At 52.4% G+C, this 13,582-nt stretch overlaps 1 protein-coding gene across 7 annotated transcripts in view; it reads left to right on the plus strand.

Annotated features, from left to right (window-relative positions):
- The window catches only part of ADA (adenosine deaminase), a 118,220-nt gene that overhangs the window by 88,815 nt on the left and 15,823 nt on the right, over nucleotides 1-13,582 (plus strand). For 4 of the 7 annotated variants that reach the window (XM_060030738.1, XM_060030737.1, XM_060030736.1 and 1 more), the window contains exon 1: nucleotides 1,954-2,082. The exons of the other annotated variants lie outside the window; for them this stretch is intronic. In XM_060030738.1, the coding sequence (XP_059886721.1) occupies nucleotides 2,050-2,082 (33 nt within the window). In that variant the 5' untranslated portion in view covers nucleotides 1,954-2,049. Of the gene's footprint in view, nucleotides 1-1,953; nucleotides 2,083-13,582 lie in introns of those variants that run through there. 7 annotated transcript variants of the gene reach the window in all.

Consider the following 13,582-nt stretch of genomic DNA (forward strand, 5'->3'; position numbering starts at 1 on the left):
TCAAATCCCAGCTCTGCCATGTATAACACATGTGCCAAGCAGGCTGTCCTTTCTCTGAGCCTCAGAGTTCTCATCTGTCAAGTGGGACCCATTCCTACCTCACAGGATGCTGTAGAGATTAAATGGGATGAAGTACTTCCCTGAGAACCTGGCCCCAAGTATGTCTCAGTAAACAGGGACCATTATCATGTACCCTGAGTGACATGGGGAGCCAGGAAAGGATCTTACAGAAAACCCCTCTGGCTTCGACAATGTATCCGAAGGATCATTTTTGACCCGCTCTCACCCTTACTCTCACACAACCCGACACAAGCCCAGATGATTTTACACCCTAAAGGTAGCTTGCATCTGATTTTCCCCATGTCCCCCACTGTCATGGGCATCTCCACCCAGACCCTGCAGTTGCCTCCTTCCTGCTCTCCCACGCATCCTCTGGCCCCTCTGCAATGCCTTCCCCTCAGAGCAGCAAGCCCAGGCTTCATCTCCAGCTGCACACGAACCACATGGGGGATGGTGTTCAAGTACGGACTCCGGTTCAAAAGGGCTGGGATGGGGTCTGAGAGTCTGTGGTTGACGATTTCAGGACCACACTTGGAGTAGCTGCTGGAGAATGTTTTTCCCAAACAAAAGTTTAACCTCATCTTGCCTCCACCTACAACCCTCCATTGATTTTCCAGTGCTCTCAGGGGAAAGACCAAATCCTCATCGCATCCCACAGGCCCCATGTGATCTGGTTCTTGCCTGACTCTCTGGCCCCTTGCCCTCCACTCTCCCACTCCCTCTTTCCCCCTTATTTATTATTAATGTATTTATTCTATAATGAAATGAAATAGCAGCACCATCCCACCCAAGTACTGGAACACCACCAATAACCTGAATGTACCTGTGTGCAGCTCCCGCCCCCTCCTCTCCCCCACCCATTCCCCTGAGATAACCATTCTTCTCAAATTTGTGTTTATCTTTCCTTTGCTTAAAATTTTTTTTCTACGGATGCATGTTTGTCTAAACATGCATATTTTTGGTTTCGCTTTTATTATACATTCGAAAAGTTGCACCATAGAGTATGTAGTTTTCTGCAACTTATTCTTTTATTCAACATTGTTTGTGAGATAGATGTGTCGTTGTCTGCTGAAGTTCGTTCAGTTTTACTGCAGTATAATATCCCATGGTGTGAATATTCCAGTTTATTTGCCCACCGGCCTGTGGATGGGCATCTGGGTGTTTCCAATGTTCTTGCTATCAGGAACAGCGCCGGTGGGAACATTCTTGCAGGCTCTCTCCGGCTGCACTGTGGGCCGGTTTTTCAAGGGAAAATGCCTAGGAGGGGATTCGCCGTGTGCCCCCTCCTCTCTTTTCATTCCCCAGCTCCCTGGGATCTCTCACACAGAATGCCCTCTCCACCTCGGCTTCCCTCTTCCACTCCACCTGCACCCACCCCGACCCCCCTCACCTGGTAAACTCCGTGTTCTCAGAGAAGCCTTCCCCCACCTGCAGGCCACAGCTGGCCCCCATTAAAGCTTCCTGATTATACATTTACGTTGTGTGATTCTGCGATGAGCGTATGTCTCGCCCGGTAGAGTGCGAGCCCCACGAGGTTTGTGAAGCGCACCGGTTCCCAGCTTCCAGCTCGGGCCTGGCACCCTGCAGGCGCCCAGGCAGTAGCGTGACCGTGCCGGAGGGACCGGGCGGGAGGCAGAGCCCGGCCAGGCGGCTGCAGCCTGAGCCCACAGGTGCCTCCAACCCGGCGTCCCGGGCTAGCGATTGGGGGCGGGCCGCGGCCCCGAGGTGGCTCGGGTACGTCCCCACCGCCCTGCAGGAGTTCCAGGAAAGGCGCCGCGCGGGTCTGTTGGCCAGAGCGGGGCGCCGGCAAGGGGGCGGGGGCGGGGGCGGGGCCCGGGGCAGGCGTGGGTGGGTGGAGCCGGGCCCTATTAAGAAGAGCTTGGCGGGCCGCGATCACTGCAGGCCCCCGGGAAAGCAGACCGGCCATCGACCCAGCGGGACCACAGATCTTCGGCGGAGGGAGCAGCGCCGGGGTGCACGCTTGGCACCATGGCCCAGACGCCAGCTTTCGACAAGCCCAAAGTGAGCGCGGGCGGGGGCTCGGGGTCCGGGGTTCGGCGTCCGGGTCCTTGTCTGGCTGGAGGGCTTAGGGGCATCCACGGCCGGGGAGCAAACGGGGCCCCTGCAGGCGCTTTCTTCCCTCAGCTCAGGCCCTCGCCCGCCTCCAGGCCGTTTAATGAGAGGCAAAGAGACAGGAAGAGTCCTGAATCCGGAGGCGCCCCTTGATGGCTTCCAAGTTCTGCTTCTGCCTCTGATTTGACCCATCTGGGTCTCAGTTTCACTATCTGTCAGATGGGCGTCATAGCACTGCCGGCGCTGAGCAGCCTAGGCAGGTGGTTTAAGCTCTCTGAACCTCAGCTGTAAAATGGGGCCCGGTTTCTACACCTATAGGCACCTAGTGTTGTGGACAACACATACTGAGTGCTGGGTGAACGGAAACAGCTTCATACTCCAACACTGTGACGGCTTTTGAGTGCCAAGGAGCCTAGGTTTGTGGATGTGCCCGTGAGAGCAGTGGGCCATGCCAGAGACAGGAGGGAGGGGAGCAGGGCACCCCTCTCTACACACTAGAGGGGCTGGGTGGGCCTTGGGCCCCGGTAGGGTTCACTTGGGGCCAAGCCACGGCCACTAGCCCCAGGGGATAACCCCCTTGTCCCTCCTCCCACCAGCTTGGGTGGGAGGGAATGGTGGGTTCAGGGAGGGTCTGGGCCCACTTGGTGGGCTTTGGAGCACTGAGATTCAGTCCAAGGAAGGCAGGGGCCCAGGAGTCTGTTCAGCAGGGTGAATCAGCTAGTAGGGCTGAGACTGCTGGGGGTGGGTTAGGGGAAGGAGTGAGCTGCAATCAGCTTCAATTTACCTCTCTGAGAAACAGGTGTGAGTGATGACGGCAGATATCATTGGAAAAGCATTGGTGAGAATCCGTGGGGAGGTGGGGAAGCTGAGGGGGGGCTCTGAGGAGGTGAGGCCTGGCCCCCACTTCTGATGCCCCTACCAGAGGGCAAATGCTCGCTACTCCCTGCCAGACGTTGCAGGCACTGGGGCTGAGCTCCTGCATCCCCCATGCCTCCTTCACAGCTCGTCTGGATGCCCCATGCCCCATCATTAGTTCTTCTTTCCTTTGAAGGCTTTTTTTTTTTCTTTCCCTGGCCACACCCGCGCGGCTTGCGGGATCTTATTGAAAGCACGGAGACCAAATGACTGGATGGCCATGGAATCCCCTTTTTTCCTTTTTTTTTTTTTTTGTTGCTTTGGGATTCCCTCTGCCCTTGGGCTGGGGGATCATCTTACCCTGATATGAATCCCAAGGCAGTAGACACTCCTTGACAGGGAGTGAAATAGGGGTTATGGAGAGAAATAATAGGCAACCCTTCTGTAGAACTTGCTATATGCACCAACTCAGTCTTTGCAACACTTTTACAACAGGCCTATGAGGGAGGGACTATTATCACGCCCATTTTTTTGGCCTCACCCTATCTTTGCTTCAAGCTGGCAGGTCATTTCCCCTCTCTAGGCCTCAGTTTCTACACCTGGAAAATGGGCTCCACCTGCCATGGGGGTGTCCAAAGGTTAAAAGGCAATGCTTGGGAGGGAAGGTAGAGTGTCAACCACTATGTACGTGACATGTCCTACATTTTATATTATTGTGAGGAGGGAACGTGCCTGAGCTGGCCAGCAAAGCCAGGGGTGTGAATCTCAGAACCAGTTCCCTGCCTTCCCATGGGTGGAGTAGCCAGTAATGAGAACCAGTAGTATTAACAGCTGGAGCTTATGCAGTTGAATTATTGCTCTGTGCCAGGCACCATTCTGAATACATTAACCTTCATTAATTCATTTGATCCTAGCAATGACTCTGGGAGGTAGCTGGTGTCATCGCATGTTATAGATGATCAGAGAGGAACAGATTAACTAGGCCTACGATCACACAGCTAGGATGTGGCCAAGCTGGGGTTTGAGCCCAGGGTGGTCTGGCTTCAAAAATCCCATGCCCTAGCCAGCTTTCTTGAACTGCCTCTGCAGAAGCCTTTGGGGGTGGTGGTTCCAGTGCCCCAGGTGTGGGTCTTTCTGGGACAGGAGCCTCTGCTGGGCTCTTGGGCTTCTCATACCTACCACCAGGTGTCTCAGGACTGGCCAACTTTGAGAAGGCAGAGCAAGGCAGTGTTTTCCAAACTTTAATGTATAGTCACATCACCTGACGTTTGTCAACGTTCAGACTCTGAATCAGGAGATCTGGGATGGGGTCTGAGATGCTGTGCTCCTCACAAGCTCCCAGGAGATGCTAATGCTGCCGGGCCATGGACCACGCTTTGAGTAGCAAAATCCCAGGCAGCTGCCTATCTGCTCTGATTATGTTATTTCAACAAGTAGCTTCCTGAACACAAAGGGGGGTGGAGGGGTGGCCCTTATCAGTCTGTTTCCACATGAGGCAAGGCTGGAAAATCCCATGGCCCTCAGGAGTTCAGTGTCGCGAGAGCAACGCTGATCACATGCCTGTCATTGTAAGAACAGTAACAATGCTGCCATTTGAGTGTTTGTGGGTACCAGGCGCCTTCAGTGATTTATCTCACAGAATCCTCTGGACAACTCAACAAGGCAGATGTTTACGTCCCCATTTACAGATGATGAATTAAGGCCTGAAAGGTGAAGTGGCTTGTCCAAGGCTACACAAAATCTGACAGCCTTGAAGCTGTAGGCTGGAGAGTGAGCTGGTCCCTTCCTAATGCAGAGAATTGAGCCTCAATGTCCAACATACTTTTCTTTCTCCTATTTGAATGTTTACTCCGTTTCAGGCACTGTTCTAACTGCTTTGCATACAATAACTCATTTAATGCTCACAACAGCCCTTTAAACTCCTATTATCTTCATATACATATAAGGAAACTGAGGCTCAGAGAGGGGAAGGAACTTGTTAAAGTCTCACAGCCAGAAAGCAGCAGAGTTAGACTTGGACCCAGACCTACCTAAGACTGAAGCAGATGCTGTTAAGCGCTTTGCTGATTTACACCCACTTTGTAAATTGGGGTGGCTGTGGGATTCGGATAGACTGAGCTTGGATCCTTGCCTTACCACTCAGCAGCTACAAGGGCCCAGGTGGACAATTCCCTGAGCCCCAGCTTCCTTCTCTGTAAAATAGGCTGACAAAGCCAAGGTCACAGTATTCTTGGGGGACATGGATGCTGGTTAGGGCTTGTGAAGCACCTGGCTGGCGCAGCAGGCCCTCGGGTGTGCATTTCCTCCCTGGGGCCCCCGGTGGGGGCCTGCGGTGGCCTCTCTCCACCTGCATATATCTCTCCCCCTCTCCCCCTCTCCCCCTCTCCCCCTCTCCCCCTCTCCCCCTCTCCCCCTCTCCCCCTCTCCCCCTCTCCCCCTCTCCCCCTCTCCCCCTCTCCCCCTCTCCCCCTCTCCCGCACAAAGCCCACTGCGTTAGCACTGCTTGGCTTTTGGTGCTTTTCTGTTACCAGAGCCACCTGTTAAAAGAAAAATGCCCCTTGCTGGGAAGAGCCTGCCGGCCTTACCTGTTACAACACCTGCCCCAGGGCAGTTGGGAGGGAGGGGAAGAGTGAGATTGGGTTTCATTGAAGCCTTTTGTTTGACAGAGGAAGAAGCGAGGACCAGAGAAGGGAAATGCAGTGTCTGTGGTCACACACTGAGGCAGGCCAGGCCAGCCAGCCTCCTGATTCCACATCTGACCTCAGGGTGGGCTTGACCTGGGTGGGAAGGGGCCCTGTGAGCTGGAAGAAGCTTGTCCGTCTGCCCTGTTGTCCTAGGGGGTGCCCCCTGGGCCAGGGAAGGGTAGGACTGTGGCCTGGTTTTGGACAGGGGAGAAGAGTAAGCCAGGGCGGCCAAGGTGAGGTTCAAGCCTACATTCACCCACAGTGTTGGGACCAGGCTCACCCACACTCCTTAGGGTTCTGAGGCTCCAGAGCGGCAAGCTGGGGGAAGAGACAGTCTCTGGGGGTCTTGAGTGAGTTGCTTCTCTGTGCCTCAGTTTCCCCATCTGTAAAACAGGAATCATTTGTATCCACCCTACATGAAATGCCAAGTGCGGGCAGGGGGCAGGCCAACGCCAGCTGCTGTCGATCAGCCTTGTCCCGCTTATTAATCACGTTTAGAGTTTACCAGTGCTGAGTCAGCACCCGCATGCAGGATGAACGCAGTGTGCCGTGGTGGTTATGACCTCCCGCTTTAGAGTCAGACAGCCTCCTGGTGTGGCACTCATTAGACTGTGCCCTAGGGCAAGTTCCTTAATCTCTCTGAGCCTCAGACTTCTCGCTTAGAAAATGGGGGTAACCGTGCTAAGTTCCTAGAGGCTGCTGCCCAACAGGACGTCCCCCTGGCTGAGGACACGCCTTGCCTTGTGTGAAGCCCCTGGGGAAGCTCACAGAGGCAGCAGAGAGCTTGGTTGGGCCCTGAGTCAGCAGGAGGCACTGAGGGACTGCTGGGCCCCTTCTGCTCTGTACCTCGGAGCTATAGGAGCCCAGATGCGGCTGAGCCCAGAGGACTTGCCTGGAGGACGTGTGACTGAAACAATGTCAGACCTGGAGCTGCTCTGTCTCCTGGCTTCACCCCAAAAGTCAGCTGAGAGGCTGTGGTGGCATGAGGGCACTGACCTCCGGTTCTGCCCAGCTCCATGCCAAGAGCAGTGCTAAGAGGGGAAGTGGGCATCTGTGGCTCATCCAGGTTCTGACTGCAGTGCCCGGGTTCTGGGGGGTCAAGCAACCCTGGCTACTCTGCCCCATCTGGGTTCTCTGCCAGGCCCAAGGGGGTAGGTCAGCCCTTCCTTGCTGCAGGGAGAGGAGAAAACAATCACTTAGTCATTCAACACCCACTGAGCACTTCTTGCTAGGCGGGGCACTGTCCTAGGCCCTGAAGGCACAACGTGATAGCACAAAGTCACCGCTTTAAAGAAACTAAGAGCTGGGGACAGGGGCATGGTAAGTAAGGAAACTGAGATAGTCAGTGGGATGAAAACAAAATGGGTGTGTTTGCAGGGGGTCTGGGGAGAAGCAGTGTGATTCAGGTGTGCCGTGAAGGTAGACAGCCCCTCCAGCTGTGAGCGGGAGTCAGATGTGGGAGCGTCTGGTCCTGGAGTCCAAGACCTGGGTCCCCGTCCTGGCTCTGCCACTGACACCTTGGGGGACCTTGGCGAGTGCCTGTACCTCCCTGGGCCTTACCGGCCTGCCTAGCGTCTCCTGAGAGCAAGGACTCGGCATGTTTCCCCATGTCCCCACAGAGCCTGGCACCTGAAAGGGGCTTAGGAAATATTTTGTGGCGAGTGGGGATGCTTCCTGTTTAGACCTGGAGGATTTCCTGCAGTTATGTGATTCGCTGTGAGTCAGGCCCATGGAGAGCGAATGCAGGGGAGGAGGGTGCTGAGTTCTCCTCCTGAGTGGTCAGGAGGCCGGGTGTAGGTCTGGTGCAAGCGCCAGGGAGGTCGTGTGGCAGCGCGCAGGACTTGGGTTAGAGGTGGAGGGACTTGGCTTCTAACCCAGCTCTGCCACTGTCGGCCTGGGTAACCCTGGGCAGGTCACGGAATTCCTCTGAGCTCAGCTTGGCAAGTCAATTCCCCATCTGCAACATGGAGCTGGTGTGTCCCTTGCCTAGGGGTGGAGACCAAATGAAATAAAGGGTCTGATACCAGTAAACAGCTATTTTTATTGCTGATTATTTACATCTGAGGCTAGGCCTGCCGAGCAAGAAGAGCAGGAGCTCAAGGTTCAAACCTGGGTACAAATCCTAACTCCACCACTGCCTCTGTGTCCTTGGATACTTTTCTGAGCCTCAGTTTCCTCATGTGGGAGTGAAGTCCCCACCTCACTGGTTGTAAGAATGAAATAAGATGATGCATGTAGAACATAAGAGATATTCAGTAAGTTGGAGGCCACTGCTGCTACTTCTTTTCTCTGCATGGGTCCAACGGAGCAGGGTGCCCGTCCACCTCTGAGCTGACATTTCTCCATGGGTAGTCTCAGTTTTCCAGAAAGTTCAGTGGGAGGCCTGCCTGAGCTTGGACCGCCTGTGGAGGCAGCTCCTGGCCTCTGTTCCTCCCCTGAAACGTGTCTGGGCAGCTTCCCAGGAGGCCCTGAGGAGGCCTGGGACCTGTAGGGCACGGTGGGCAAGTGGCAGGCTCTGCTTTCCCTCCTGCCGGGCAGTCTAGTCTCCCGCAGCCCGGGGGCTTTCTGAGGCCTCCTTCCCTCTCACTGCTCAGCTCAGGCTCCCTGAGCACTTGCTGCGTCTGGTGCTGCAGCAAGTCTTCCCAGTGGTGGCTCATCTCCCACCTGGACCACTGTGTCAGCTCTCTGTCCTCTGTTCTGACTTCTCTTCAGCCTGCTTTCCACACAGCAACCAGAGAAAGCTTTTAAAAGGTGACTCCCCTGTGCAAAACCCTTCAGGGGATCGCCCTTTACTGTGAGATCTCCCTGCCCTCCACCCCCCTAACTTTCTCTCTGGCCTCATCTCTCACCACCTGATTCCGACACTTAGTGCCTGCATGTCCCTCTGCCTGTTCCCTCACCTTCCTGTTCCTTCCCCCTGGCTGATTCCTCCTCTATTTTCTTCTCACAGGGACCCTTCCCCCCAGCTTCTCAGGAACCATTTGTTGCCTCTTCCAGCTTCTGGTGGCCGCCGGTGTCCGTTGGCTTGTGGCCGCGTTGCTCTCATCTGCTGCTGTGGTCCCAGGGCTGCTTCCTCTTGCGTGTGTCTCTCAAAACTCTCTGCCTCCCTTATAAGGAGAAAGAGGACTGGGTGTAGGGCCCATCCAGATAAATCCAGGAAAAACTCCTCCTCTCAAGGTTTGTAATCCCACCTTTGCCCTCTGTGGAAGTATATGTTCTGGGGGTTAGGATGTGGACATCTTTTGCAGGACTTCCGTTCAGCCCTCTGCACGGACCCTGGTGAGGGGGTGACTCCTCCCTCTCGAAGTCTGATCGCCTTTTGCCTTTCTGCGCACCACACACTCCTGGTTTCCCTTCCGTCTCTCTGGCAGCTCTTCTCCAGGCTCACCCTCTTCTCTAAGCCACTGGGTGCTGGTGCTCGTCCGGCCTTTGTCCCATGCTCTTTCCTCGACGTTCCCTTCAGGGTGAGCTCATTCATAATCACAGCCTCAGTCATCTATATTCCCACTCCTATTTCCAGCCTGGACCTCTGAGAGCTCCAGACCTGCACAGCCACTGGGTCCGTCCACGCGCAGTTGGAGGTCGCAGGGGTGTCCCGACTTCACATAAGTGAGATCACACTAACTGTACTTCTGTCCCTGTGCCCTACCCGTCCTCTCCCCCTCAGCACCTGGTCCTCTTCCTGGGCTCTCTGTCTCAGAGCGTGGGAATCGCTACCCACCCAGGCCCAACCTGAAGCATCATCCTTGACATGGCTTCCTGTCCGCCTGCTTTGCCGTATCTGCCTTGCCACCCTGGTCCGGGGCACCATCATCGCTCATAAGCTTCACAAGACCACTTCTAACTGGTCTTTCTATGCTTTGTCCTTTTCAGCTTCAAACCCTGTCATGGCTTCTCTGTTGCTCTCAGGTTGGAACCCAATCCTCCCTGTGCCCCTGCAGCCTCTCCAGCTCCACAACCACTCACCTCTCTGAACCCATTTCAGTTCCTCTCGTCCACCACCTCCTCTCCCACTGCATGGCCTTCGCACATGCTGTTCCCTCTGCCTAGATGCTCTTCCAGCCTTCCTGCTCACCCCTGCCTTTGCCTACTTGGCTCCTCTTCGTCCTTCAGCTATTAGCTTAAGCGCTGCTTTCTCTGGGAAGCCATCGCTGGCCCTCTAGCTGGGCGAGTTCTTTTGTTTGTTACCTCTTTGGTAGGTCTGTGTCTGTCCCTCCCAGGAGTTGTCTTGGCTTGTGATTTTACGTTTACCAACGTGACATTTACTTAATGTCTCTCTCCCTTGCTGGACTGTAAGCCTCACGGGAGCAGGACTCTGTCACTTTAGTTTATCTCTCGATCCCCAGTGCACCCAGCAGGGCCTCAACGATTTGGTGAATGAGGGATTCTTAGTTATGCTTATTCTGCTAAATGCTGTTGCTACGTGCTGAGTCCTGATCTAAGCACGCTACGTGCAGTCACGTGGTTAAGTCTCACGAAGCCCTGGGAGGAAGGCATGTCATCTTCCCCCCGGACAGATGAGAGCACCGAGACACTGAAAGCGAAGTAACTTTCTCCAGGTCACCCAGGAAGTGAGTGGAGGAGCTGGGATTGCAGCTCTAACCACAGCACTACCCCATCTCTCTGGCTGGATCCTCGCCATGGCCCTGTGAAGGTTAAAGATAAGAAAACAGAGGCTCAGAAAGGTGGAGTCACCTGTCCAAGGTCAAACAGCTGGTTGGCAGTTCCCTGCACTGGAAGCACTTTCTGAGAACCCGATAAACTTTTGGCACTTTCATCAGGGAATCCAGCAGCTCCCTGGAGGCAGGGTCTGCGACAGAGCTGGTCCTTTGCTGCTGAGTGACTTGCGGAGAGATGTGATTACTTGGACGTCCTCCTGATAGGGAGGCTTGGCGGCCCCTCTCTGCTGGCCTCCCATGGGCCCCAGGCTGGATTTCCCCCACAGGAGGCAGCTCCCGTGGGTGCCTCCAGGATGCCCTGGGGCCAGTGGCTCCCTGGCTACTCCCTCTCCAGCCAAGGCAGCCACTTTCCTGTCCAGGCTCGCAAGTTCCAGAGAAGGCCCCACCCTGATAGAGATGTTTATTAAAATTTTTCTGGCTCTCTGCCTGGCTGGGGAAGAGTTTCTTCCACGACCTGGAACGGGGAGATGACAGCTGCTTTCCCAGTTTCCCAGCACCTGCTGTGCTTCTCTTAACAGCCTGCGGAAAGCGCGCTGGCTGAGAGGCAGGGGCTGTCTTCCTGTGGGCTGACTCCCTGTCTTTTTCTTTTTTAACATCTTTATTGGAGTATAATTGCTTTACAACGTTGTGTTAGTTTCTGCTGTATAACAAAGTGAATCGGCTATATACATACATATATCCCCATATCCCCTCCCTCTTGCGTCTTCCTCCCACCCTCCTTATCCCACCCCTCTAGGTGGTCGCAAAGCACCGAGCTGACCTCCCTGTGCTATGCGGCTGCTTCCCACTAGCTATCTGTTTTACATTTGGTAGTGTATATATGTCCATGCCACTGTCTCACTTTGTCCCAGCTTACCCTTCCCCCTCCCCGTGTCCTCAAGTCCATTCTCTACATCAGCGTCTTTATTCCTGTCCTGCCCCTAGGTTCTTCAGAACCTTTTTTTTTTAGATTCCATATATATGTGTTAGCATATGGTATTTGTTTTTCTGACTTACTTCACTCTGTATGACAGACTCTAGGTCCATCCACCTCACTACAAATAACTCAGTTTTGTTTCTTTTTATGGCTGAGTAATATTCCATTGTATATATGTGCCACACCTTCTTTACCCATTCATCTGTTGATGGACACTTAGGTTGCTTCCATGTCCTGGCTATTGTAAATAGAGCTGCAGTGAACACTGTGGTACATGACTCTTTTTGAATTATGGTTTTCTCAGGGTATATGCCCAGTAGTGGGATTGCTGGGTCGTATGGTAGTTCTATTTTTAGTTTTTTAAGGAACCTCCATACTGTTCTCCATAGTGGCTGTATCAATTTACATTCCTACCAACAGTGCAAGAGGGTTTCATTTTCTTCACACCCTCTCCAGCATTTATTGTTTCTAGATTTTTTGATGATGGCCATTCTGACTGGTGTGAGGTGATAACTCATTGTAGTTTTGATTTGCATTTCTCTAATGATTAATGATGTTGAGCATTCTTTCATGTGTTTGTTGGCAGTCTGTATATCTTCTTTGGAGAAATGTCTGTTTAGGCCTTCTGCCCATTTTTGGATTGGGTTGTTTATTTTCTTGATATTGAGCTGCATGAGCTGTTTGTATATTTTGGAGATTAATCCTTTGTCAGTTGCTTCATTTGCAAATATTTTCTCCCATTCTGAGGGTTGTCTTTTCATTTGTTTATGGTTTCCTTTGCTGTGCAAAGGATTTTAAGATTCATTAGGTCCCATTTGTTTATTTTTGTTTTTATTTCCATTACTCTAGGAGGTGGGTCAAAAAGAATCTTGCTGTGATTTATGTCATAGAGTGTCCTGCCTATGTTTTCCTCTAAGAGTTTGATAGTTTCTGGCCTTACATTTAGGTCTTTAATCGACTTTGAGCTTATTTTTGTGTATGGTGTTAGGGAGTGATCTAATCTCATACTTTTACACGTACCTGCCCAGTTTTCCCAGCACCACTTATTGAAGAGGCTGTACTTTCTCCACTGTACATTCCTGCTTCCTTTATCAAAGATAAGGTGACCATATGTGCATGGGTTTATCTCTGGGCTTTCTATCCTGTTCCATTGATCTATATTTCTGTTTTTGTGCCAGTACCATACTGTCTTGATTACTGTAGCTTTGTAGTATAGTCTGAAGTCAGGGAGCCTGATTCCTCCAGCTCCGTTTTTCTTTCTCAAGATTGCTTTGGCTATTCGGGGTCTTTTGTGTTTCCATACAAATTGTGAAATTTTTTGTTCTAGTTCTGTGAAAAATGCCATTGGTAGTTTGATAGGGATTGCATTGAATCTGTAGATTGCTTTGGGTAATATAGTCATTTTCACAATGTTGATTCTTCCAATCCAAGAACATGGTATATCTCTCCATCTGTTTGTATCATCTTTAATTTCTTTCATCAGTGTCTTATAGTTTTCTGCATGCAGGTCTTTTGCCTCCTTAGGTAGGTCCATTCCTAGGTATTTTATTCTTTTTGTTGCAATGGTAAATGGGAGTGTTTCCTTAATTTCTCTTTCAGATTTTTCATCATTATACACTGTCTTTTTAAATCCTTAAACTCAGGCTTCCCTGGTGGCGCAGTGGTTGAGAGTCCGCCTTCCGATGCAGGGGACACGGGTTCGTGCCCCGGTCCGGGAGGATCCCACGTGCTGCGGAGCGGCTGGGCCCGTGAGCCATGGTCGCCGAGCCTGCGCGTCCGGAGCCTGTGCTCCACAACGGGAGAGGCCCCAGCAGTGAGAGGCCCACATACCGCAAAAATAAAAAAAAATAAAAAAAAATAAAAATCCTTAAACTCTTCTTGGACAGGGAGGCAATCTTTGCAGCTGTTTTCAGTTGAGGAAACTGAGGCTCAGAGAGATCAAGTGTCTTGTCTAAGATCACACAGCCAGAGAAGAGGCAGAGCTGGGCATCCAGCCTGATGAGCTCTCCCCAAAGTTCTTGTCCTTAAACTCTTGGCCTTGTGTATGGAGTATTGTCCATGGGGCTGAGCATGTAGGAGAGGATCACCAAGATGGCCAAGTATCTGGTGCCCTTTCTGGCGTCCTAGAAGGATCTTATTGTCAAATATTGATTCCTGATAAGCTATGTTTCATTTTCAGTAACACATGCTTTTGAAAATGGAGACTGATTTTTGAAATATGTTGTAGGTATTCACTAGTCCAGAAGGTCTGTGGCCAATCCTTTTTGTTAGAGCTGGATCTTGTTTTGTGAGTTGGCCGAGAGTGGGATCTGCCT

The sequence above is a fragment of the Delphinus delphis genome, chromosome 15, assembly GCF_949987515.2.
Source record: "Delphinus delphis chromosome 15, mDelDel1.2, whole genome shotgun sequence".
Classification (NCBI taxonomy): domain Eukaryota; kingdom Metazoa; phylum Chordata; class Mammalia; order Artiodactyla; family Delphinidae; genus Delphinus; species Delphinus delphis.